This window comes from Myiozetetes cayanensis, unplaced genomic scaffold (genome assembly GCF_022539395.1).
Source record: "Myiozetetes cayanensis isolate MyiCay16 unplaced genomic scaffold, myiCay2020 scf4, whole genome shotgun sequence".
Classification (NCBI taxonomy): Eukaryota; Metazoa; Chordata; class Aves; order Passeriformes; family Tyrannidae; genus Myiozetetes; species Myiozetetes cayanensis.
In genome coordinates, this window is record NW_026087631.1 from 29,494,121 (window position 1) to 29,521,395 (window position 27,275).

At 36.5% G+C, this 27,275-nt stretch overlaps 1 protein-coding gene across 1 annotated transcript; it reads left to right on the top strand.

Moving 5' to 3' along the window:
- Nucleotides 1-27,275, top strand: YTHDC2 (YTH N6-methyladenosine RNA binding protein C2). Its single transcript, XM_050328341.1, has 30 exons — nucleotides 1-178; nucleotides 837-927; nucleotides 1,308-1,504; nucleotides 3,126-3,325; nucleotides 3,943-4,109; nucleotides 6,358-6,460; nucleotides 7,659-7,815; nucleotides 10,072-10,179; nucleotides 10,615-10,763; nucleotides 11,176-11,311; nucleotides 11,671-11,797; nucleotides 12,804-12,869; nucleotides 13,757-13,935; nucleotides 14,095-14,191; nucleotides 14,278-14,365; nucleotides 14,463-14,543; nucleotides 15,468-15,550; nucleotides 16,511-16,616; nucleotides 16,757-16,876; nucleotides 17,225-17,497; nucleotides 18,016-18,142; nucleotides 18,620-18,825; nucleotides 19,499-19,694; nucleotides 20,741-20,850; nucleotides 21,842-22,131; nucleotides 22,557-22,734; nucleotides 23,766-23,969; nucleotides 25,185-25,367; nucleotides 26,523-26,623; nucleotides 26,772-27,275. The coding sequence occupies exons 1-29, from the start codon at nucleotides 1-3 to the stop codon at nucleotides 26,598-26,600; spliced, it is 4,278 nt and encodes a 1,425-aa protein (XP_050184298.1). The 3' UTR covers nucleotides 26,601-26,623; nucleotides 26,772-27,275.

The window sequence follows — 27,275 nt, forward strand, 5'->3', positions numbered from 1 at the left end:
ATGTCGCGACACAGGAGGGTGCCGCGGCGACAGCTCGGCGGGGCCGCGGGGGCCTCGGCTGCGGCGGCGGGCGCGGTGCGGGCCCGGGGCGAGGGTCTGAGGGACGTCCGCGTGGACGAGGAGGTGGAGATGGCGGTGCAGCTCGCCCTGGAGCGGTTCCGCAGCGGGGAGGAGGCGGGTGCGCTGCACAGCCCGGCCCGGGAACACGTGGCGCGGCTTCGGGAAGGGCACTGCCAGGAGTTCCAGGGAGGGAGGGGACCCTGCCCCGGTTCTCGGGCCTGGGGAAGCACGTCTGGAGCATTCCGTCCAGTTCTGCACTCTGCAGTACCAAGAGGGACCAGGAGCTCCTGCAGAGGGTCCAGTGGAGGGCAACAAAGATGATGAGGGGTTTGGAGCATCTCATGGAAAGACAGATGTGGGAGCTGTGCCTGTTTAGTCTGGAAAAGAGAAAACTGTCAGGGGATCTCATTAATACATGTAAATATCTCAAAGGCGGGTGCCAAGAGGATGGTCCTAGACTCTTCTAAGTGGTGCCCAGCAAGAAGCAGTAGCCGTAAAGTAAAACAAGGAATTCTGTCTCAACACGAGGGAGAAGCTCTTTCCACTGAGGGTAGCAGAAAGGGCCGAATGTCTTTCTGGAGACGTTCTGCACCTATCTGGACATGTTCCTGTGTCATGTGCTCCAGGTGACCCCGCTTTGGCAAGAGGGTTGGACCGTGTGATCTCTAGAGATCTCTTCTAACCCTCACGGTCCTCTGATTCCGTAACATCAAGATAATATGTCAACAATACTGCCTGATGCATTTTTATTTTTTTTTTTTTTTTAATTATTCTAGAGATGGAATTTCCTTCTAGTTTCACTAGTACTGAAAGAGCATTTGTTCACCAGCTCTGTCAGTCTCTTGGACTGGTATCTAAAAGTAAAGGGTAAGTTGGAGTAGCAATTTTTTTTTTTTTTTTGGTGCACATTTACGGAATTTCATGACTAGTGTTAAAATGATCCGTGTTTCCAGCAAGCTCTGCATTGTTGCATGGAATACTACTAGAGGAAAATGTTTTAAAAGTCAGCATAAAAATAAGTATCTTTGTGCTTTCCTACTTAGAAAAACTTCTGACTTGCTAATTTGGATAGCTTGTGTCTATACTGTGTTGTGGATTTCGTAATTCCATAAAAAAGTCTTCTCACCATGATCTGCTCTGTTTTTTCCAAAGGTTTTGCATAGAGCCTCATACCTTGACAGATAAGAATTAACCTAGGCTAGGTTGTTTATTAATAAAATACTTTTTTATTTTTTTTCTCCTCCCAGAAAAGGAGCAAATCGATACCTGACTGTAAGGAAGAAGGATGTATCAGAACTAACACATGCAATAATGACTTGTGACTTGGCTCTCCGTACAAAACAGGCAGTTCGGAGTTTAATTCAGAGTTTTCCTGTCACGAATAAAGAACGCACGGAACTTCTGCCAAAGACAGAGCGAGGAAACGCATGTGCTGTTGAATCTGGTATGGTCTGTGTGTTTTCTGATACAGACTTGTCAATCAACAGCACTTGAAAAAACAACTTACAACCCAAGTACTAAACAAATACCTTTCTGTTCTGTCTTCTTGCTTGTCCTGACACCCTTCTCTCTAAACAAACACCTTAATTTTCTTTTAATGGTTAAAATGAGGTCTTTTATAACTGGTGGTGTGAGGAACTTGGGCAGTCATATCACCCACTTTGTGATGTCTAGCTTGTACTGTGTTAATTTAGATTCTTTGAGCCAAATCTTTTTGGAAATACATTTCTGAAATGTAGGTTCTTACAAGTTCCATGCCGTGAGGTTGAAGAGTCAGGTGTTACTGTGACTCTGTGTCAGAATATCCTTATGAGAAAATGGGGTTGTTTGTTTCGCATATAGAAATTCATGTTCTTGATAAAACAAAAATTTTATTTTATGTTTCTTCATCTTATAAAATAGATTTGGTCCCTAAGGGACTACTGTCCAGACTTTTTGATTTCTAGAATAGAGAAGAGTTCACGGGAAGACAGACTTCTGATATGTGTTGGTTGTTTGGGTTTTTTTAAACAATGCTTCAAACAACTTTATTGGTTTAACAGTTTTGAGTGTAAGAGTTTTGTTTCTCCGTGCAAACCTTCATGTGTTTCATTGAATGTTTCTGATTTCTGATGCTTTAAGTGCTTCCTTTGCTATTTCTCCAGTTGTTTCAGTTCTTTGATAGGATTGTTTATTGAATGGAGGGGAGGTATAATAAATGTACTGAAATACAATTCCTTAGGAATGTCAGGCATAAACTAATGAACAGTGTAAAATTTATCTTTCTCTAATGCATTTTTGGTTCTCATAATGTATTGGTCTGCGTTTGTCTTGGTAAGACAAAGCTTGCAATTTACTATATGAATCTGTTAATCACGTTAAATGTGTATAATTGAGTTTTACAGTAAGCTTTTCATTATTTTGGAAAATAATTGTCAAGGAGTTGCGGAATAGCATTTGTGATGCTGAATTTGAAGTAGCCTCCTCAGAAGATGTGCAGGTTCTTTGGCTACTTACGCATTGCTTTCTAATACATCACACAGTGCTCTAGGTACAGCATGATTCACTGGTGTGATTGAAGACTAATCTTGGACTAGATTACTAGGTTATGTAAGACTGACTGAAAGGAGGTCATGAAAGACCAGGGAGGATGTGAAATAAGATATATGAATCACAGTAAAGTTTTTGTCAGAAGACATGCTTAGAATAGTTTAAAGGTTTAATTCTGTAGTGGATATTTGTAGGCAAACTGCAGATGTGAATGTGTATGCAGATAAAACAGCTAAGAAAATATGCCAGGCTGCTTTTCCATGGTTGAGTTTCTCTTTTTGGTTTTTGAAACCTTTTTGACTTGAAGAAATGCTTTGGGAAGGTCCATTTTTTGTTCAAAATATTTATGAATGCAGTAACTCATTTGAAAAATATTTATTTCAAGCGCCATCACAGGACATTTTGCTATGAATATGACTTCTGGATGTGTAATGGGTTTGACACTTTACCCACAGGAATGCATATGAAGTCAGGAATGTTAATTTTTAAGTAGAATTTTTAAGCAGAGTTTTAGTCACCTTCCATTCTCTTCACAGACAACAAAGAAGTGAACAAGACAAGTGGACGACTTAATGATGGTATCCCCCAGGTTCCAGTGAAAAGAGGGGAATCAGAGTTTGATTCCTTCAGGCAGTCATTACCAGTTTTTGAAAAACAGGAGGAAATTGTCAAAATAATAAAGGACAATAAAATTGTTTTGATTATTGGAGAGACTGGATCAGGAAAAACTACTCAAGTATGTTTCTTTAATGAAATAAAAAAGATAACAGTATTTATACGAAATTAATGCCAATTTTGTAATATTTGCAATAAGGGATTTCTTTATGCTAGTTTTAAAGTTTTGTTTTCCTATATAATCAAAAATCTTGTGTTTCAATTCACTTTCTTTTTAAATACTAAGCCAGCAGATACATGCTAAAAACATAAATGGTTCTGAACAATTTTCTGATAGATATCATTTTTTCATTAAAATAATACAAAAAATTGAAGTGATAGTGGCTGTGAGTTTTGTATACTTCTTTTTCTTCTGAAGCTAGTTCTATTCTTAGTATCCAAGTAGTATATTTTTGTGTTAAAATGAAAGATTACCTGCAGGGCCTGTTTTATATATTACTCTGAAGAAGGAGAAAGATGCTTCAACTTGTTTGTTTTTTTTTTTTAAAAGATTGTACTTAAAATCAGAAATTTATTTTTACTACCTTTCTACCCTTTCAGGTACATTTGCAGTGATAATCCTGTTGTGAATCCCTTTGCAACCTGTGTAATACTGAGGTGCAGTTAAATTGTTTCACCATGGTAAAAAAGCTATGACTTTCTCAAACTAAAAAATAAATTTGAACCGCTTCTTTACAGATCCCTCAGTTTATTCTTGATGACTGTTACAAAAATGGAACCCCGTGTCGTGTATTTTGCACTCAGCCAAGACGTTTGGCAGCTGTTGCTGCAGCTGAAAGAGTGGCAGCAGAAAGAAGAGAAAAGATTGGCCAGACAATTGGTTATCAGATCCGACTGGAGAGCAGGTACAAAGGGTATCTCTTAGTTGATCTTGCGTTGGTATTGTAAGCCTTGTATAGATTTAAACTACAGTATATTTGGGATACAACCTAGTAAAATCTACATGTGTAAAGTATAGGTGGGACGTGTTATTGCAGGTAATGAATGAAGAATGAAAAGGACAGTTTTGTTCCTATATTTCGCAGTTTTGTGTAGTAATTTGTCTTATAGAATTGAATTGCAAATGCTTTCCACTGATTCTTCTAGGGAGAGTGTGTGTGTCTAGATCCTTATCTTATTTTCAAATCAGGTCTACACTTTCCTCTTTGTTTCTGCTCTTTTTCACACCCTCTATTTCTAACATGAGAATCCACAAGTTCTGCAAGTTTTGAAGGTAGGTATGAAGACAAACACAGGGACATAAACAGAAAACCAACAAAATTGGAAAGTGAGTGATGATGTTGAGCATTGTTTACCAATCTAGTTTGGGTTAAATTTACTCTTTCAGCTCTTGTGTTTAAAGCATGAAGTGATATAACAGAGATTTCTATGTCACCTGATGAATTTGTTCTTAAAGCAGAGCGGGAATAGATTGAAGACTGAAGATTGTTTAGGGTTTTACATTCTTTGAACTGTGTATCTAGTGGGATTTTCAGGAAGGAGCAGCAGCTGGGATATGAGTGAGAAGAACATGGCAGAAGGTAAAAAAAAATAGCTGGTTATGTGGTTTACATGGGTGACGATAATACATAACCAGTGAAAATTAGTGCACTTCAGCAGTAAAACCAAGTTATGAGTTTGAATATGCATATGAAATCTCACAAGGCTATTAAGGGCTTAAAAGAGCTACTAAAGATAAATTGCAAATGAGGTGAATGATTACTGAGTGGAAGTACTGTGCTGGCAGATGAAAGCAAAGTGTAAATCAGATTAAAATGGAAGAATTACTGGAAGCAGCGTGGAAAATCCAGCTTAAGAAGAATCAATAAATTTACTCTCTAGAGAAAGACTAAAAGGGAAATAAGACATTATTTCCATTCTGAGCAAAAAAAAAAAAATCTGGAGTGGAGGTGTTCAGAGGTGTTTACAGTAACACAGAAGTCTAATTTTTAAAGTTTTATTAACTGTTAGTAATGACTATTTCTCAGAGGCTGTTGAAGAAGAGAGAAGGGTAGAGATGTAAGGAGAAAGTAGAGCATTCCTGTCTAGTATGAGTTCCTTGAATTTAATATGTATGAATTCAGTCTGTAGGAGAATTTTCGAAAGGAGGGATTAATTCCAAACCTGGAAAGAAAGGCAAGAAGTATGGAATGACATCCACTGAGCTCATGTCTTCCAGAAAAGAGCTGTTGAGTACAGCACAAAGGAAGTTTTCAATTCCTTTAGGATTGCAGTACTGGAGAAATTAGTGACAATTGCTGGTTTTACTGGCACAGCTAACTACCATGGGTGAAGGGCTCATGGAGGACTATCTTCCATGGGAGGGATCCCATGCTGGCACAGGCAAAGAGTGTGAGACCTCCCCATGAGGAGGAAGGAGCAGCAGAGACAGCATGTGATGAACTGAATGCAGCCCCCATTCCCTGTGCTCTTGTGTCTTTTGGGGACAGGAGGCAGAGCAAACTGGGAGTGAAGAAGGCTTGTGAAGAAAGAAGAGATGGGGGGAAGGTGTTGTAAGATTTGGTTCTATTTCTCATTATTCTGTTCTGATTTAATTGGTTATAAACTAAACTAATTTTCCGAAGCTGAGTCCTTTTTGCCCATGACCGCAGTTGGTTACTGGTGTCTCCTTGTCCTTGTCTTGACCCCGTGAGTCTTTCACTGTATTTTCTCTCCCCTGCCCAGCTGAGGAGATGAGGGTAGAGTGTCTTTGGTTGCATCCAGCTGGCGTCAGACCACCACATGTAGGCTTGGTTATATCCAAGTGTGTGTTGAAAAACTGGAATCGGTTTTTCCAAAGCAGTTCACATTTGATTTTCTAGTAAATGGAAAGACGTGGAGAAGTTTTTAAGGTTCTGTTTTACTTATTTGTTTATTAAAATTTGAATTTCAGTTTTTCAATTAATCCATTGTCTGAAGTTTTGGAGAATCCTTAGGAAATGTCTTGGAATAGGCATAGTTTATAAATGAGTGGTCTGCATGAATTCTTTGGTGAGAGATTTGTAATTCCTCTTAGGTGAACAGCTCTTCAGCCCTTCAGTTTTCAAGCTGTGGAAAGCTAGCAACCTTTAAGTGGTGCAGAAAACCTGAGTTGTCTTTCTGAACTGTTCATAGGGTTTCTCCAAAGACACTGGTAACGTTTTGCACTAATGACATGCTGCTTCGCACGCTGATGGCAGGAGACAGCACCTTGTCAACTGTGACACATGTTATTGTGGTAAGGACCCTACTGTCTTCCATGTGGGGTGGAGCAGTATATGTTACTTGCTTATTGGAAGATGAGGTCCTCATTTTTCTATCAATTTTTTGAGCATCTTAGGTGTTCTTGTGTGGTAGAATCTGAATTGGTTTCAAGGACTTACTGATTCTTTATTGTAGCATGCATGTTTTGGCGCTTTTTTGTGTGTTTTGTTTCCTCCTGTAAAAGTATCTTATTTAGGTTCATGCCAATAATTAATTGTGGAATTACGATGTGGTTTGGGATGACAGACATCTAAATTTTTTTGCACTTCCTCTGTCAACAGAAAAGCCTGAGGGAGGCTTATATAGATGTGGTTCAATGTGAGCATGTCCAAATTTCTGTTGTCGTGTATTTTTTTTAGCAATACCAGGTTTGCAGTCCATTTTTTTGCCATATGGTTTCAAGGTAATGTGCAGTCTATTTTCTAGCAGATTATCTGCTAGAAGTGTACTCCTTTATGACTGTGTGAATATTCCTATTGTGGAACTTGGTAAGTCAGTGGAATCAGAATGTTTACCACAGTATTAAATTCTCCACTGCTGAAGACAGAAAAATCATGGTAATTTTACATGCCTTCTTTTTTATCGAAGTGAAAAAATCCCATGAGAATGACTCATACATTCCCAACTTTACAGATCTTGCATTTGAGTCCCTGTTTCATAATATAAAAGGAAACAGAAGAATGACAAAGATGATTATCATGTGCCTTAATTGATGATAAGCTTTTTGCATGACTATCTAAGCAGGCTATCTTTTTTTTCTGTGTGTTATCATATATTTCTTTAAATGCTCATTAGTTGTGAAATGAGAATTCATTAAAATAATATTTGTAGGATTTGTGGTTTATGGCATATTCTTGACAGTGAGGTTCAAATACAAGAATTAGGTACGTTTCTGGCATTCATTTTGACCTCTGAAGTTAAGGTGTATTTGACTTGTGCATTGCTGTGTGCTCTGCTCTGATACCTTTATAAAAGCTTTTGAAATACACTTTTCCTTTTTTTAAAAAAATCCTTAGTTAGACTAGACCTACACATTTTTGTGCCTCTGTAATGTCACACTAATTATGTATGTTAGTTTTTTTAAAGAAGTTCCTGTTTGTCAGAAGCTACGTTCTTGAATATGTGATGTTTATCTGTTGGTTTTGGTTGTTTTTTTTTCCCTTTTGTTATAGGATGAAGTACATGAGAGGGATAGATTCAGTGACTTCTTGTTAATAAAACTGAGAGATGTATTGCAAAACCAGAATAGCTTAAGATTAATTATTTCTAGTGCTGCTCTAGATGCAAATCTTTTTATTAGGTATTTTGGAAGTTGTCCCGTCATACACAGTAAGTATATATCTTAACTCTTAAATCCAAGTAGACCTGCCCTAAGACTCATAGATCTTACTAAACTGTAGCAGACTAGTCTGAGTAAAGCCACATGATGAATACACTGAGAGTTACAGCAATACTTGTTCTTTGTGTATTTCATTTTCCTTATTTCTTAACTATTTCCACTTAATTCAGAGAGAAGAAGTACTCTCATCATTGAGTTCTATAAATGGAGGTGTGTCCTGCCCCCCTTCATGTTCAATTCAAGAAGCAGGAAAAGGTTGCTAAAGTGCTGGTCTCTGTGGTGACATAGGCCCTAGGATCTACAACAGTGTGTTATATATTAATATATTCCAGTAGGTTCTAGTTCTTCAGGCCTCATAGACATTGTTAGTGATTACTGGATAAAACACAGATAACTGTATGTGTTCACTTCAGAAATACAGTCCTAGGCAAATTGGGGTTCCATTTTTAATGACATGGTTCTTGATTTTAAAGGAAAGTCCTAGCAGTTCATCTAGATAAATATTCAGGAAAGATGTGCAATTTCTGTTAATTTATGTTCAGAGTCAGAAACCTGCAGTTAGGTTACATTCAGATGCAAAGAAAAATTATCATTATTGCTGTTTTAATTTCATTTAACTGATCGTTAGTATAGGTAGAGTGTGTGGGAGATGTGGGTTTTTTTGTGGGTTTGTTTTCACTTTCCCACTCTCCTGACTTGCAGGTTTTCTGCGTGGGTCACCTCCTTAGCACCTTGCAGTCCTCTTCCTTTTTCAACAATGATGTCCAAATATAATGTGTTTTGAAAAGAAACTTTAGGAGAAGTCCTTTATTTGTCAATCAAATAGACTGACTCATGTCAGCCATTTTTAAAGAATATTAAGTTTTAGGAGATGGGTGGGATCACTTTTTTGGAGTCTTGTCTACAAATCATTATTTTAGTGAATGTGAGAAAGAAATATTTCTTCTTTTTGTAGATAGAAGTGTTTAGTTCCCAGTTCTAAGTTTCTGCCCAGTAAAATAAGGCTTGAAGCTTTTTGGAGGCAGGAATCTGGAAATTACGCATGATTTCAGTGTTTTCCAAATTTTTGTTTTGCAAGGGGAAGCCTCAGTTGTAATTGTTGTGTGGCTTTCAGTTTACTCTTTTTGCCGCTTCCTATTCTTTTAGACCAGTGTGTTTGTTTTGGAAATTCTGATGGCAGTCTCTCCAGTAGTTACACTGTTATACTAAACTTAATGCGCTAATTACAATTGATTATTTTTCCATTTTTTGAGAATATAAAAATTAAAAGAAGAGTGTTTAGAATAATTTGGCTGTTAATATAATGAAAAAGGTTTGGTTCTTCTTCAGCAATGTAACTGAAAAAATCCTGACCACAGAAACCACCATTTTTTAGTTGTGGATTCGTGTAGGACACTGAGTTGTGTGATCAGTGTTGGAAGAATTCCTCCATGACAGCTTTTAAAAGTATGTGAATTGTGGCTTGTTCTTTGTGAAGTAGAGTCCTGAGTCTAAATTCAACTGTGGCATGTCTGCTAAGGGACAAGAAATTAAAATCTAGAGATTTTAATTCTTCACATGAAAAGCATTCTTTAATGTCCACAAATAAGGTCTAGAAAACAGTCATGATGAAAAAGAAATCAGGATAAATTATTAAGAGCTAAAGGCCATTGGGATGTCTCATTTGTCAGGAAATATTCTGTAAAGAAAACCAAATTTGACTGAATTAGTTGAGGAAATTGAGAGAACTCCATCTCCTCATATACCTCTTATGAAAGTAGTTCAATACAAAGATAACAGTCTGTGGAATTTTGCACTAAAGCCTATTAATTGCTCTTGTGTTTTGTAATCCAGGTGGCAGGCTTTAGTAGTGAATATTCTGAAACCTTAGATAAAAATGGTTATTTTCTTTTACTGATTTTGATAAAATTACAGGTAATAACTATCAATCTAATGAGCATCTCTTGCTATAAGACCTAGTGGAATTGGAGAGGTTAATGAGAAACAAGGTATTCAGCTGACATTTCCCTTTTGAAATGTTTGTGGCCCAATAATTTTAAGAAAATAAGCTTCAGTGAGGATACTCTTATAAGATTTTTCCTTAAATGAGGCCCTAATAATGTTTAATCCACATTTTGTGTCTATGAAAAGGATTTTTTAAAATTAGTATTGTAAATGAATCTAAGAAATTTCTAATATTTTATTTAATTATATTAAATAAATGAAATTTAATCATATTAATTAAATTAATCTAATTATACTTTCAGTCCAAGAAAGACCTTTTGAAGTTAAAGAGATGTTTCTGGAGGACATTTTACGAAGCACTGGGTATACAAATAAAGAGATGGTCAAGTACAAAAAAGAGAAGCAGCAAGGTAAGGAGACTTATAAGGGTTGGAAATGAGTCTCATTGATTGAACAGGTAATAGGATGGTTTTCTGTTAAAATTCCTATTAAAAAAAAAATTCCACCCCCAAAAAAATCAATTGTTGCATGGAGGAGTTGTATAACTTCTCCTTGGTATTTCACTTCTGAAGAAAAATCTGGGCTGAGATTGTGTAGAAGATAGTAACTTAGGAAGCTTATTTGAATGCAGTATATTGGAATACTGGAGGCTTAGAGTGTTAGGCTTACACTGTATGCTTGCAGTGGTGCTCTGTGTGTACCATTACTCGTGGAATTGGTAGCAGCTTTCTCAAAGAGGTAGGATAGGTAAAGCTGTTACCTGATAGAACTGTTTATTTAACAGAAAAAAAAGGGGTAATTACAAGGACATTCACATTTTTTCCTAAATACTTTATGTATTCTAGAAGAGAAACAGAAAAACACTCTCACCGAGTGGTGTTCTGCTCAGGAAAATACTGGCAAACTGAAACCTCAGAGACAAAAATCTGTCCCAAGGGCAACTGAAGAGTATCATGTGTTGGATGATGGTGGTGACACAGTTTTTAATCAACTGGTAAGTTTTTCCTTTTATTGAAGTAGTTTTTGCATCTGTGTTACATTACTAACCATTTATAATCTGGTTTTTAAAGATACTACTATTAAAGATATTAATTTTATTTGTAGAGATATTACAGAGGATATTAACATATTTTAAAGAGTATTTTATTAGAATTAACTACTCTAGCTGAAGTTTGCTTTTCAGTTATAATGGTAGTACATAACTTTTCCTCAACTCAAGTGGCTCAGCTGACACTTAACCTGAAGTACTTGCATGGGATAAAATAAATGCTTTCATTGATGTCTGAGTGCTGAATTCCTGATTGTTACTTGGAAAACTAACCATTCAAATTCTTTGTGGGTGATACAGGGGAATAAAGACAGCTTTTGGAAGAGATTAATCTTTCAATGCTGTTTCTTATCTTCAGACTGAAAAAGATGTGAATTGCCTTGAACCGTGGCTAGTAAAAGAAATGGATTCTTGTCTTTCTGACATCTGGTTGCACAAAGATATTGACTCCTTTGCTCAGGTGTTTCATCTCATTTTAACTGAAAACGTCAGCGGTAGGTTTCTCACCTTAATTACATCAGAAAAAAGCAACCACGAATTTATTTCAATTTCTGTGCCTGCTTTTGTCTGCAAGTTCAAATGTTGACACCTTTGCATTCTGATGCCTATTGAAAAAAATGAATAGGGCTGGCAGAATTAATGAATCATTTAGTGATTTGTTGCTGTACTTGTTTTGAAGGATTGATAAAAGTTACGTTTCTAAAATAGTGTTTAATACACACACACTGCAGGGATGAAGCGAGGAAATAAATTCTCTTTGGGCTGAATGTTAAAGATAGTATTTGTACTACATTTAGATGAAAAAATAACATTTCTGTTGGGTTTGCTGATTGGTTTTTTTTTTACTTCTCAGTTGATTACAGGCATAGTGAAACCAGTGCGACTGCTCTAATGATTGCTTCAGGGAGAGGCTTTTTGAGTCAAGTGGAACAGCTGATCAGTATGGGAGCAAGTATCCACTGCAAATCATCCAATGGCTGGTAATAACAAACAGATAAACCAAAAGATAGATTTATTTGTCAATACAGACGCGAGAAAAAAAATTAGTTTAGATGTCGTAGAATTTTCTAATTTACCAAAAGCATGAATAGGTTTTGACAGCCTATTAGTGAGCTTCTGACTTCTGTTCGTTGCATTGTTTTCTGTAAATTCTAAATTGAATTCTTAATTACATGGTCTCCATTATGGGCTATACACTTGGTTTTTATGTGTCTGATTTAAGACATGGTTTAGAAGAAAAACTGTGATCTTTTTCACTGTGTTGATTGAATTGGACCCCAAATATTTGGTGATTCTTATTTTCAGAAAGTTATCTAAATCAGAAGATCTTTGTGTTATGTCTGTATATATGTTGGATTGATCATGTAAAAATATTTGTGAACCCATAAATACGCTAGTTTTGTGGCCATGGATTGTGTCTTCATATAAATGGGGAAGTATTAGTAAAGAACTGTACTGTGGAAAGATAAGAATTAGGATTCCAGTGGTCTCATATTTGGCACTATCACTTGCAAGGCTGGAGAAGGAATGCAGTTTAAAAAGTGAAACAGTGAACTGCATTGTGAGGAGGGAACCTTCTGTAAAACATGAAATAGCCCAATATTTTCCCACATTTTGTTGAAAAATGCCTGGGATAACTTAAAGGCACTGCAGAAAGGCATGGCTGATCTGTGTGCACTGATGTGTGCTTTTTGAAGGAATGGCACATTCTTTCTCCTCATTTCATTGAGCATGTTTGCATGTACTTCTGTTTAAAACTGGCATTGTTTTGTGGTAAAGAACTGCAGTTATTTAAAATTGGAAAGGCTGTTACACCTATATATGCACTTCAAAACAGGAAGTTGTGGATCCAGCAATAACAGCATTGATTACAATACAGAAATTGATACAAAAATATGGTATCAGTTGTCTCCTAATATAATATGCTATTCATGTGCATCTTTTGAAGTGAGAAATCCAGCAAGGGTTTTTCTGCAACTCTTTTAGGATGGCTGTTGACTGGGCTAGGCGCTTTGGACAGACAGAGGTTGTTGACCTGTTGGAATCCTACAGGTAAGCTATAACTGCTTTGCTGAAAGAGTTGTATAATGTGTTGAAGAGAAATTCATGTTTTGTCTTCCTTAAAATCTAGCCTAAATAGCAAGTTTTTTTTTTTAAGAATAGGAATATTTAAAAAACACAATTATTAAAAAAGAAAAAAAAAGATGTTTGTTTGTACTCAGAATCATAGTGATTATGTTTGCACAACTCCTAAGATAAATACAGTTATAGTGCCATAGGAGTACTAGCTTTTATCGCCTTGATATGGACATTCCTATCATGGTGGGCAGGATGTGATCATAGTAACTTAATTAATACGCAGAGATGTTGATTCTATACCAGGTACCATTTTAATTTCATATACTTGTTTTGGAAACAAATCTGTTTTGTATTTTTACATGTATATTGTTGATACGCAGTAGCCATATTAAAGAAACTTTATAGGAGTAACGTGTACACTAGGTCATTTAAAAATTGTTTTTTGTTTAACTTAAAGTTATCACAGTTTTGTTATTGTTTTGTAGAGATCCATATTATTACAATTTCTCTCAGTGTAGTTTCTGATAGAGGGAAATCTTTGGAAAATGCATGTCTTTTATATATTTTTCCTTTAGCAGATAAACAAGTACTTCGAGTTCTGTCACATTTGCTTGTGGCTATGTTTCAGTGAAGTATAAGAAGATTCAAGTTAACGCTAAAAATTGAAGTTGCATGTTTTGTTGGAGTACACTTCAATTAGTGAACAATAATAGTATTGTACATATGCTGTTCTGCTGCACTTTAATATTAAAATTTGAGATGAGTGGTCATGTTGGTCTTGACCTAAGTTAGAGCTGATGCCTGAATGCAAACCCAAAGGAAACAACCTTGACTCCAGTCTGTATGTTTTTCTCTTTTAGTGCTTCATTTGGGTTTGGAAATCTGGATGAAAGTTCCCTGGTCCAAATGAGTGGTAATGACCTTAGTGCAGAGGACAGAGAGCTGTTGTCAGCTTATCATCACAGTTTTGATGATGAAAAAGTGGATCTGGATCTGATTATGCACTTACTTTATAACATCTGCCATGGTTGTGATGCAGGTAGGTATATACACTCACTCCCAAAGAACTACTGTGCATTCAGCTTCTAATGAAAGAAATCCCAAATAATTAAAACCTTTGAGGTGCTAATCTACATGGCACTGACATATATCTGAAGTGAATTTTCTGTTTAACTCTGCAAACCCATTTCTTTTTTAGGAGCAATTTTAATATTTCTTCCTGGATATGATGAGATAGTGAGTCTGAGGGATCGTATTGTTTTTGATGACAGGAGGTTTGCTGATAATGCTCACAGGTAGAACCTTTACTTTATGTGGCTGTGTTGAGGTTTTTATTGCTTCTTTTAAAGTTCCTTAAAATGTGGTCTTTGTCTTGCATTAGATACCAAGTTTTCATGCTTCATTCAAGTGTGCAGACTTTGGATCAGAAGAAAGTGCTTGAAAGTCCACCTTCTGGCATCCGCAAAATAGCAAGTATCAGAGGACTTTGTCAGATGTTGAGAGTGATCTGTTTTGTCTTTGGTTTTACAGCTACTATACTTCTGAATTTTTTTCATTTTATTGCAGATTCTTTCTACTAATATTGCAGAAACCAGCATAACAGTCAATGATGTTGTATTTGTTATTGACTCAGGCAAGGTGAAAGAGGTATGATTGCCTTAAACTTTCTTTGGGAAGTAAACTTCCTAGTGTTGTTCTAAAATACATAATAGGTACATATTGAAGAACTGATTTTTTACAGTAGGCTGAGAGCTAGTGCAGGTCAAGAAACAAAGCTCACTGAGAAGTTTTGACATCCATTTGTTTTATGACAAATACTGTCAATAGCTGTTTAAAACCCTGTAAAAGTGACTGTAAATTGCTATATTGCCTTTTTTTTTTTTTTTTTTTAATTTAGTATTTCTGTTTGAATTTTAAAACAAGTCCATCACTTCACATCTCCATCTTCCTGAGGCTTAGAGAACACTGGGAATTCCCTTTGTCCTGCTGTTGTATGAAGCCCAGGTTTAATCCATGAGGATTTTAAGCATTGGTTTTGATGTGTTGAATGCCCGTTTCCAAATTACTTGTTCAAGAAGAGTGAGAGAAAATAATGAGGCAGTTTAAGACCTTGTATATGGCTTTGAAAATTGGATTTCATAGGATATACCTATACACCAAATTTCTGAAGTTCTGCATATAACTTTTTCTATAATTTTGCATCGAATGTAGAAAAATAAAGATGTAATTTCCAAGTGAGACAAAGAAGAAAACTTTTTTGAGTGTAATAATATGTTTTTGCTTGGTTTGTGATAACTCAAACCACAATCTGTATCTGAGAATTATCTATTGACTAGAAAACTTTAATTTAGAAAACTGTGTCATATAAAGATACTGTGAAGTAAATAGAATCAGAAGTTTACTTGAAACTAAGAACTTCAGAACATACCTTTATGCCAGAAGCTGATGATGCTTATTATTATAATTTTATATTTTCTAGAAAGCTTCTGTTGATAATGTAAATCACTAGTAACTTTTATTACATGTACCCTATTCAGTCTTGGTTTTACGTTCCTTACTTTGCTTTTATAGAGGTCTTTTGATGCACTGAGTCATGTTGCAATGCTAAAAACAGCATGGATTTCGAAAGCCAGTGCTATCCAGAGAAAAGGCAGGTAATAAATGCTTCATACCAGTTTTTATCTTACAGATATCCACTGTCCTGTATGTTGAAAATAAAGTACACAATATAATAGTAGCCACACTGGGTAACGTTTATAACCTGGTTCAGTATTGTGTTGGACAATGGCCAACACTCATTCTCTACAGAAAAATTATTTTCTTGGAGTCATTTCCCAAGCTGTAGAGAAGTGATGCTCAGGAATTTCCCAAAACTTAGATTACGTCTAAGTTGTTTTCATTCCATGAACTTTATCTACTTCCTATTTCTCCCGTGTAGCACCAGCAGCCACAGTGTACAATAGTGTTTCACAACTTGTCTGTGGGCAGAGAACTGCCCTCTGCTAGTTTGTAATTGATGCCCCATCATTCCTTTATTAGAAGAGACATGAAGCAGTGATTTCTTATTCCCCTTCTCCAAACTATTGGTCATGATCATGTTCTTCCCAACACTGTGGGTGAGGGCTGAGAAGTTTATTTATAAAGTAGAAACAAATGCCTGTTTAGTGACATGGTATTGGCATTAAGCTGTAGGTAATTATAGCGTGAATGTGAGCATTTGCTGTCTCTGTCCCTTCACTCACCAGCTGTTCAATCTTCTAACTGTTTAGGGGATGTGAAGAGTAAGACATAAAGTTTACAATGTTCCTTATAGCAAAGGAGAGTTTAGATTTGGATTGGTCTTAGGTTAGCAGAAAAAACCTACCTCACTTTACTTAGATAGGCCTTGTTTTTGTTGGGTTAAAATTACAATAAGTTTCCATACTATCAAAAAACAATCCACGTATTGGAAAACTCTCACCTTGTGTGGGACTCCACTTAACATCATCTTTTTCATAGAACTGCTTACTACTTTTCCAACCTATATTTATGTGTGTGTGTTGGTTTTTGGCTGGTTGGTTTTATTTTTAAAACAAAATGCTAATTTTTACAACTTCTCTTATTTTACTTTGAAGGGCTGGGCGCTGTCAACCTGGAGTCTGTTTTCGTCTCTTCAGCAGGCTCCGATTTCAGAAGATGTTGGAATTTCAGACTCCAGAGCTTCTAAGAATGCCACTTCAGGTGCATGTTGAGTTAGAAATTATAACTTAAAAAAAATGTATTTTCATCAAACCATACTATTCATTTTTTAAAAGTGTGTGCTTGGTTTGTTTTCCTCCAAATCTTAATGACCTTTTTTTATTCTGCTTTTTAACTTTCAGGAGATTTGTTTATACACAAAACTGCTGGCTCCACTTAATTGTCCAATTGTAGACTTCCTTATGAAAGCTCCTGATCCTCCACCTGCTGTAGTTGTGAGAAGTGCTGTGCACATGCTTAAGGTCAGAGAAAAGGAATAGATTTAGATAGGAATTGTATTTGATTCCCTGTTTGTGATTTGGCAACATATTTTACTGACTTAGGTTTGTACTGCAACTGTTGCTTAGTTACTGAAGAATGTTTTGAAATTTTGTTTATTGTGTGTTTTTATTTTGTGTGTGGGAATGTGTTTTTCCATGTTAACAGAAGAGAATGTTTTAAAATCTGGCCTCAAACTTTCAAGTTTGACTTGCTTTTTTATTGCTTGGGAGCAGTTCTAGTTAATGTCCAGTATTCACATCCTTTCTGCTTTCATTGTAAATTAATTTTGTCCCCTTCTCCTTTTTTATGTTTTTTTGTCTTTTAAACAGACAATAGATGCCATGGACCCTTGGGAAGATCTCACTGAACTTGGTTATCATCTCACTGAATTACCAGTAGAGCCACACCTTGGTAAAATGGTGTTGTATGCAGTTGTTTTGAAGTGCCTGGACCCTGTTCTTACCATTGCCTGTGCTCTGGCCTGTCAGGACCCTTTTGTGCTGCCCACTCTGGCCTCTCAGAAGCGTGCAGCCATGCTCTGCAGGAAACGCTTTGCTGCAGGGACCTTCAGCGACCACATGGCCCTTCTCAGGGCTTTCCAGGTATTACTTCATTTCAGAAAGAGTAATAATCACAATAGATCACCCATGCAAGCAGAGGATGTCCCAGTCAAGTTGGATGTATGATGGACTATGATTAAGTCCTTTGAGAATAAACTCCTGTATACTGTACTCATAAATTTGTGAAAGAACACCTTTTGTCATATCTTTTGTTGATATTTTCAAATCTTGTTTAATTCTGAATGTTCCAACAATGTGTCTCTTTATATCCCGCTACGCTGATGACTTAAAATAGTGATCTTAATACTAACTACTAAGTGATCTTTAAACTAACATAATGGTCTTAAAATATAACTTCAGATAATGCTGACTATATATTAGTGTAGGGAATGGGTAAAGAGAATGTAATACGTAAACAGAAAAAATCTGGTTTGATACGTATACTTTCAGAATGGCTTTTGCCTTCATTTTATTGACATAAATGTAATTTTTTAAAAAATGCATTTTAAAATTTTAACTAATCTAATTAGTATGCAAATATAAAAAAATATTCTTTTCAGGCATGGCAGAAGGCACGCAGTGATGGCTGGGAGAGAGCCTTTTGTGAAAAGAACTTCCTGTCTCAAGCCACGATGGAAATCATCGTAGGAATGAGAACACAGTTGCTTGGCCAACTCAGAGCCTCAGGTAAATAGCTTGGAAAAAATTTTGACATAGTTTTGAAGTCAAGAGTAAAGAAATTGTAACGCGAATGGTGCTCACTGATGTAGTTTTCCTTACTTAATTTGAAACAGACCAGTACACCTTCATGCAGGGTGTGGTGAATGTGAGAAAGTGTGGCTGGGGAACAGCTGATATAACTGAAAGAACGATAGTTGTTCCACATGCCAGTGGCTTTCAGTGTGAGATTCATTTCCTTGGATTTTTACATTTTAGAAAATTATTTCCATGGGAAGTGTCTTTGTATTGTACAAAGTTAATTGTATTCTATGTTAGTATAAAATCCCCCGTGGTTTCTCCTGGGTGCTGTTAAGGTTGGCAGTGGTGAAAAATGCATCAGTTTGCAGTTCCTTTCAATTTATTTTCAAATTCCTTGTGAGAGGCGAAATGGTAAATATTAAATACAAGCAAACATGGCACACTTTTGTCCTTTTCTTTCTTCAGGTTTTGTTAGAGCCAGAGGAGGAGCTGATATTAGAGATGTTAATACTAACTCTGAGAACTGGGCTGTAATTAAAGCTGCCTTGGTGGCCGGGATGTATCCCAATCTTGTTCATGTAGACAGAGAAAGCCTGGTTTTGACTGAACCAAAGGAGAAGAAAGTGCGATTTCATCCTACTTCTGTTCTTAGTCAGCCTCAGTATAAAAAGGTACAATCACTTTGAATTTATAGTTCACGAAAAAGAGCACTATTATCAAATGCTTTAGAAATGTCTCGTCATAGTTGTCAGTGCATGTGCAGCATGTGCATTACAACTGCACTTTTAGAAAATATTTTTTCTGCCAGTAGTTAGGATAAAGGGAAGTTTGTTTATTTTTCCATTGTTTCAATTAGTCCTTCCTCTTGATGGAACAAGACAAAATGGTAAAATAAAACCCCCTAGTTATAAAACTAGTTTCAAGATGTAATGATCCCTGCTTGTAATAGCAGGAAGAAGTTCTGCTCTTAAACATTTCTTTTATAAAGATCCTTTTTTAAAGCAAAATATTTCATTTCATGGTGGTAGGAAAATTTGTGAGTCTGCTTGAATTCTCTCATGCTTTTTTATTTGTGTGTGTTTATATAAAATATTATTTCTACACAGATATAGAATCATAGAATGGTTTGAGTTAGAAGGGACCTCAAAGATCGTCTAATTCGAAACCCCTTGCCATGGGCAGAGACACCTTCCACTAGACCAGGATGCTCCAAGCCCCATACAACCTGGCCTTGACACTTCCAGGGTTGAGACATCCACAGCTTCTCTGGATAAAAAACCAAATACGTTAATTTAAATTAGACATAGAGGGTAAAATAGGCTATTGTTATCTGTTCTTGCATAGATTCCCCTAGCCAATGGACAAGCTGCAGCCATTCAGGCACTCCCGACAGACTGGCTTATATATGATGAAGTGACGAGAGCTCACAAGATAGCAAACATCAGATGCTGCTCTGTTGTAACACCTGTCACTGTGTCACTCTTCTGTGGACCAGCTAGGTTGCCAAGTAATGCCTTGCAGGCATCATCATCCTTCCGAGGTACACTGGAATCTGGAGTTGGAATGTTTCCATTGGTATATGATGCAGAAAGCTTATTTTTCTAGAGTATTTATTATATATATTGGTTAATTCTGAAAAAAACAGAGTTACAGTTCTTGCAGCTGTTCAAGAATAGTTTATAGGCTTTGTAACAAATGTCTCACTTTTGGGAATCCGTATAGGTTCATATCCATAAATTACACTGACACAGTTCTGGAGTCTCAGAAGTTAAAGTAGAATTTGTAGGGAAATAAAGAATACAACCAAAATGTCTAATGATAATACTAGTACTGAAAAGTGTAGTATATATGTTTTTTTTCTGCAGACTAGTTTATTTGAGACTTTAAACCAGAGTAATTTAGAACCAATCAATGTGGTAAATAGTCATATTGCTTCCAGCTGACACATGCATTTTCAAGATAATTTTCTATTGATAACTTTTAATGTCAATTAGCTATAGTGTTAACTATAAGGAATAAAGAATATCTAGAAATTTCTTTTTTTTTTGTATTTAAATCGAGTGCTATAGGAATAGAAGCAAAAATTATCTATCCTGCTGCCAGTTCTCATAGTTTGTATCAGAGTCCAAGTTACTTCTGTTAATCTTAAAATAGTGTTCATGCTGATTGAATTACACTTTCAAGAAAATAAGAGTTCCTAGTAAATAGCCATATATATATGTAATTTATTTTTTCTTAATTGGTCTTTAAATCTACTGTTTTACTAGGAAAGAGAGCCATGTGTGTTTTTACAAACAGTTTCACTGATGAAGGTACATGAGTGGAGACAGATCCCATCAGTACAGGTGTTTACAAAGTAGAGCCCTCAGCAGGTCTGGCTGCTTGAGTTCTGCTGACTGGAGAAGAGACTTTTCACTGGGGTGTATTTGCAGAAAATAAAAAATGGTTCTACACATGTTTACATTTTAAAGTAAATTTTAGAAGGAAAAATAGTTTATTGCTGGTAATACAGTAGTGCTCAGTTTTTTGTAAGTAAGTAAGTGGAAATAGTATAGAAATGTTAATGCACTTTTATATTTAATTCAGGGGGTGGGGTATCTAATGACAGCAGTGATAGTGAGATGGAGGACAAAACAATTGCTAACTTGGCACTACTGAAGCTGGATGAATGGCTCCATCTCAAACTGGACCCTGAAGTAAGTATTGTATCACTGCTGTGCTCATTTCATGTAGAAGGATATTTATGTCATACCAACCTAAGAAGATTTTTGTGACATTTGATTAACCAAGAATTTCCTGTAAGAGTGGCTGTCCATTTGGGTGTCTTGAACAAGGTGCTCTGTGATTTAACCTTTACTTCATGAGCTTGTCAAGAAATAAATTGGGGCTCAATCCCCGTTTGCCCAGAGTAGTCTATTGCATGAGTTCACGTATTCACCATCTAAGTTGTGAGGTTTCATAACCTACCACCCATAACTCCCAATTCTTGCACCTATAAGCCAAGAGAAAAATAAGAATTAATTACATAGCTGAAATAGTTGCCTAGCTCTTTGAAACAGAAGTCTCTAGGTCATTCAGGAGCTGTGGCAGGAGGTAGAGTAGTTTATGGGTTATGAAACACTTGGACTTTGCAGGACTAATAACAATACTGTCTCTTGTAGACGTGTCCAGAAGCGTGATTTTTAAAATTCTATTATGATGGAAGCATTTATGATGAAATGGGAATTAGACTTGAGTCTTCTAGATTTAGTAATCTCATTTGAGCAGAAGTCTCTGTAAGAAAAATACATCACACAGAGCTCTTTTCCCTCAGGTATGAATGAGGTGTGCATGAATACAGCCTGAATTGAGAGGAAGGGCATAAAGCATGAAAAGATTAGGGTTATTTTAAAAAGATAAAATTTTAGAGTGAGAAAAAAAATTTTGTGGGTTTTGCACTTACAGTGTTAAGTTTAGTACAGAGCTAAATGAAATGTTTCAAAACTTACCTTGCATCCCAGGAAAGAAAAGTAGCTTAACAGCTTAGTTTAAATGTGAGATTACTCCCTCTCCCCAAGACCTTAGTCTTGCCTTTCAGTTTGTTCCCATTAGAATACCAGATGCTGCCTGATAGGAGAGACTTAGAGTTTCATTACCTGTCTGGTCTAACTTTTATTAGTCTCTTAACAGAATTGACGTTCTTTGCAGGCCGCTGGAATGCTCTTGCAGCTCAGACAGAAGTGGCACAGTTTATTCCTGCGTCGCATGCGAGCTCCTTCTAAACCATGGTCTCAAGTTGATGAAACAACTGTAAGAGCAATTACAGCTGTTTTGAGTGCTGAGGAACAGTCTTCAGGTTTGCAGCAGCCTTCAGGAATTGGTCAGAGACCAAGGCCTGTGACTTGTGAAGAGCTTCCTCTGGCATCTGCATGGAGGTCAACCAACAGCAAAAAAGGCTCAGCAGAAACTGAATTCTCTGACTCCTCTAATGCTGAAAAGTAAGATGGTCTTCTATAGACTGTAGGTTGCAATGTATTTATCTATAAAAGCATCACTTGAATTTCTGTTAGTAATAGGAAGGTAGAAACAGTAGAAATAGAGTTGAAAGGTTTGATACTGTCCTGTGCTGTGTTGTAGTTGTGATTTTTCACTGAAAATTATTTCACATATATGTGCCTGCTGTTTGAGAGAGCACTCAGGAACAGCATTCATGAATTGTGATCTTTGAGAAGTAGCAGAAGAGGTTTAACCGTAGCATTCAAAAGCAATACATGAACAGTATGGGTTTTTTAGTTACTGTTTAGTGGGTTTTGGAATTACTGTAGTATGTGTGGTCATGTAGTAGGCTGATATGTAGATGCAAATTGTTCTAGGACCACTTGTGAATCTCGTGGTATGCCCTGTATCTACCTTTACTTTTTAGAGTTTCAGTGAAACCTACACCTCCCACACTTCACCAGCCAAAGAAGTACAAAGAGAAAGACATTTTGCACTCCAAACGATCTTCAGACGACAGGTCAGCTCAGTCGTCAGTGAAGCCTGCAGACAGCAGCAGCTATCCCAGCCCTTGTGCTAGTCCTTCTTCTCCAATATCTGGAAAGGTAGAGTTCTCATGAACATGTTACCCTGCTCTTCAAAACTAATAGAATTTCTTTCTGATATCTTTCTCCAACTATCAGGTATTTTATTGATTAATTAAGAACCTAACTTAGCTTTTCATTTATGACAGCTGCATAATACTTCCTGCTGGAACATAAAAACTAGACTAAATATCCTTGTTACACTAGTTGAATACAGAAAAATATTACTCTTTGCAGACTGCTTAGATAAAATAGAAAAAATCAAATTATTTTTTAAAAAGTTGTTCTAATAAACAGTGAAGGTTTATTATTGTTTTTCCATCTGAGTTAGTATATTTTACATGCGTTTCTGAAGTTTTTGGATTCTACCTTCCTCTGTTTATGTAATAGCATAATACTGATAAAAAAATGTAATTATGTAATAACTTGATACTGATTCTTTTTAAGCTTTGTGTTATCTGCCTTATTAGGATTGTGTGGGTTTTTTTAATGATCCTTATTTTAACAAAGCACATATTTTTAGTAAGGTTATTGGCATAATTCTCCCTGTATACTTGAATAGTAAACTGCAGTAATATTAAACAGATCATTGAGAGGAAACTCCATGGACTCTTGGAGGATTTAGTAATTCCTCTTAAGTCTTTCAGCTTTGAAATGCAACCAGTGTGAAGGGCTGAAAGCATGTTTCTTGAAGTTGGAAATTCAAGTAGTGTGCTGTAGGCTGCAGTCTAGGATGGGTAATTTCGTGTCATCTGAAAGTGTGTCTGACTCTATGAATTGTAATTAATCACTAGACTGTTTAGGCCTGTACTACCCTACTTGTTTGTTGCCCCTCACGGCTGAATTACTATTTTGAAAAGTGCTTAAAAAAATGACAAAGAGATGTGAAATACATTTTGAAGCCAATTCAGACAGGACCACTTAATAGATCCTATGTCTCTTGTAGAATCTAGGGGAGGAGTGCAGTCAAGGGATTCTGTCTTCATATGTGTAAAACTTTAGAACTAAAGCCTGGTTTATTTTATTGTATTAATTTAGTTTAATTTTTCCAGGGTTCCAAATCTCCTTCGCCAAGACAAAACATGCCAGTTCGCTACTTTATAATGAAAAGTAGCAACTTGCAAAACATTGATATTTCTCAGCAGAAGGGTATATGGTCCACTACACCAAGTAATGAACGAAAACTGAACGGAGCCTTTTGGGAGAGCAACGTGGTTTACTTAATATTTTCTGTTCAAGGGTCTGGATGCTTTCAGGTGAGTCCTAAGCTAATACTAAATATTAGCTGTGGTTGATGGTTTGGGAGAGTGCAGCAAATTACTGTGTGTAGTGTGGAGGATTTTTGCTTATGACCTCTGACCTTCTGATAAGTAGAGCAGTGTTTAAATCTCTCTGGTTGCTGAAGAAAGAGTACTTCTTTCTTCTCTGAAATATACCTTTTTAATTAATTCAGTTTGTCCCTCAAAGGCTGACTGAATTGCCTCCAAGCATCATGAGTCAGAATAATGTTTATACCCACTAATCCTTTAAAACAAACAATCCCCCCCCCCAAAAAAAAACCTGTAACAAAGCAGGGAATTGCTACTCTTTGCATACCAAAATAAATATTGTGAATGAACAAGCAGTTACAGTCAGGTCGTAGCTTTCTAAAGCCAAGAAATGCCTTTATTTCAAATTTTAAAATTTATTTTTGCCTGAAGTGTCATTTGTAAATGTTAGGAAGCTGGCCATGATTGTTCCAGAGCTGTATCTTGACTTCAGGTTTAGCGAGTTATTTGTCAATAACTTCTTGTCAAATTTGTGGCCAGTTTGAAGTCAAAGGCTTGGCCTGGTAATGCAAAGTTGCAGGTTAGCTGTGTTGTAGAGGCAGCCAAACTCAGCCAAACTCAGTTCAACTTACTTCCTTATATATAAACTATTCTTAAAAGTTACTTAAAAGTGTCCTTAAATAAGTTAGGTGCAATCTTGGATTGGGATTTCTTTCATTTTCTTTCAATTACTTGTCTTGGAATTTTGTTCTGCTCCATTGAAGAAGGAAATCAAAACAGCTTTGACTTCCTTCTTTGAAGAACAGCAACACTCACTCAATTCTGTGTGAATGTTTGTTAATGTAGAGGGAACATGGGAAGGAGCAAATGGATTTCTGCAAAAAATATCTACAACCAGCAAGGAATAGCTAATGGACTGTTCTGTAGTGGAACATTCATCTTGGTTCCTTGTGCTTCAAATGATTTTACGAGACCTCTTCAATCTCTGTTACGAAGCTTAAAAAACCTTTAAAAGTAATGGTGAGAAACTGACTGGGAGACAGATACTTCTAACCTTCTGTATGTAAACATTTTAGAAGACCCAGCTTCATGGAGGGAGAGCATGTGAATCACTATGAAACTAATTTGAAAGTTCCATGTGAATTTCAGTCATTTATTGAATTCATTATGTCTGTTCTTTCATACTTCAATTTTTTGTTGCAGGGTTTTGCTAGAATGGGTTCGGCGATTGGGTGTGAGAAAAGTCAGGACTGGGGATCTGCTGGTTTCGGAGGTGTTTTTAAGGTGGAGTGGATCAGAAAAGAAAGCATTCCTTTTCAGTTTGCACACCATTTGCTCAACCCTTGGAATGACAGTAAGAAAGTACAAATAAGCAGAGATGGTCAGGTAATGTTACTCTCTTCTAAAATCTGTACTTGGTAGAACTGTGTATTGTTTTTTAGCTTATTCAGCCTTGACATTTATCTCAACTGTGCTCACTTTGTGTTAATCTGAATCATTTCATTGGCGTGCATTTTACCTTCTGCTAATGCAGAACTATTGTTGAGGCAGTGGAGATGGTCTGATAAAATGAAAAGTTTCTTTCTTCATACATGTTTAAAAAGAAAAGATTTAAAGGTGGATACTTCCAAAAAGAAGCTGTTTTTTTTAGTTGGTCATTTTGGTTCTGGAGATATGTGCCTACTTCGATGCAGATGCATTCCCCAAGATAGTCTGTCACACCCAAATAAGTGTTCATAAGTTATGACTTGGAGTTTTCTGTAAAGCTTGAAGAGAGTCTAGAGTTCTGAGGCAGAATAAAGCTCAGGACAGTTCTGCAATTTGTTAAATCTAAATGCAATTACAAAAAGCCAAAGAACTGGCACAAGAGTTCTCTGTGGCAGTTTCTGTGTTCTCGCTGTCTCTTCCCAAACACCTCCTTGATGATTCAAGAGCTAAACTCTTTGTATCATCTTCCCACTACTTTTTCAAAACCTTTCCAGTTGTAAAGGGAGAATGCTATAAGTAAACAAGGAAAGGAATGTAGCACATGTTGGAATTGACAGTGCTTCTCTTCTAAGTGGCTCTTAAGACCTAAAGAGTCTCAGCAGTGTTAAAATATTATATTAATGTCTATAATTCCACCAAGAACCACTGTATTTCCTGTGACCTGCCTTTTGACATTCTCTACCACACTTGATGGAATTAAACTGAAATGACATGGGAAATAAAGATCTTTAGTTAGTTAGTGAGTGACCTGTGGAAGGTACAAAGTGTAGGGTGCATCTGTTCTTGTATATGGACATCTTACTGTGAATAAAACACCGCAAACAGCATGTAAGACAGTGTGAATGAAAGTTTCTGTCTCTGCTGAGCCCCAGTAAAAAACCCTGCGGTGCTGGGAGTTCCTGGTGTATGTCTTGATAGCAAAAAGAACAAGCTCCTTTAGGAAGTTTGAAAGCAATTGCCAGCAACCTTGTATAATAATTTCGTAGTAAATAGTTTCTGTGTGTTCAGTAGTAGCAGTGCGAGTAACTTCTCTAATTTCCTGTTCATTTCCAGGAACTCGAACCACAAGTTGGGGAGCAGTTGTTGCAGCTTTGGGACCGTATTCCTTTGACAGGAAAAAAACTGAATTGATCATGTCAAGAAATGTGATGGAGGTGGTTATTTCATGTGTTGCTTGCTAGTTTTGTGGTAGAGGAAAAGCTGTCAATTTACAGTGTTTCTTTACAGTACTGTACCTTTGTAGCTTATAGAAAAACAGGTGCACTTAGTACTAAATATTCTGTTCCTTTTGATTTTTTTCAGCTGGTTTAGGTTGTTGAAACATCAGCCCTAACCATTAGAACCAGCAGTGTGTCTGCAGTACAAATGTGAGGAAGAAAGTGGCACAACAAGCTCCTGAAGCTAGAAGTGGAAAAATAAGAGAGAATTGGTTGGTTTCAGTGTTTCCTTGTCTTAAAAAATGTAATGCTATTCACCAGCCTGTTTTTGACTAAAATTTTTTTTTTTGCAGTAGTGTGCAGGTGATAGTTAAAAACATGTTTAAGTTCAAAACAAAGTTTGAAACAATGGACCCCATTAAGGTTGTTTATGGGTTTAAAATAGCACAGGAGACAGTTTAAATATGGAGGTTACAGTAAAATTTTCTCAACCCAGTAAAATGTAAGTGTAATGTTAATCAATTTTGCAGTTTGTTTAAAACAACCATACTGTGAGGATATCTCCAAATACATTGCAAAGTTCTGTAAGTGTTTGTTGAACTTCTATACACCCAGTGAGTGAGAGCAGGATATATTCATACAAACAACT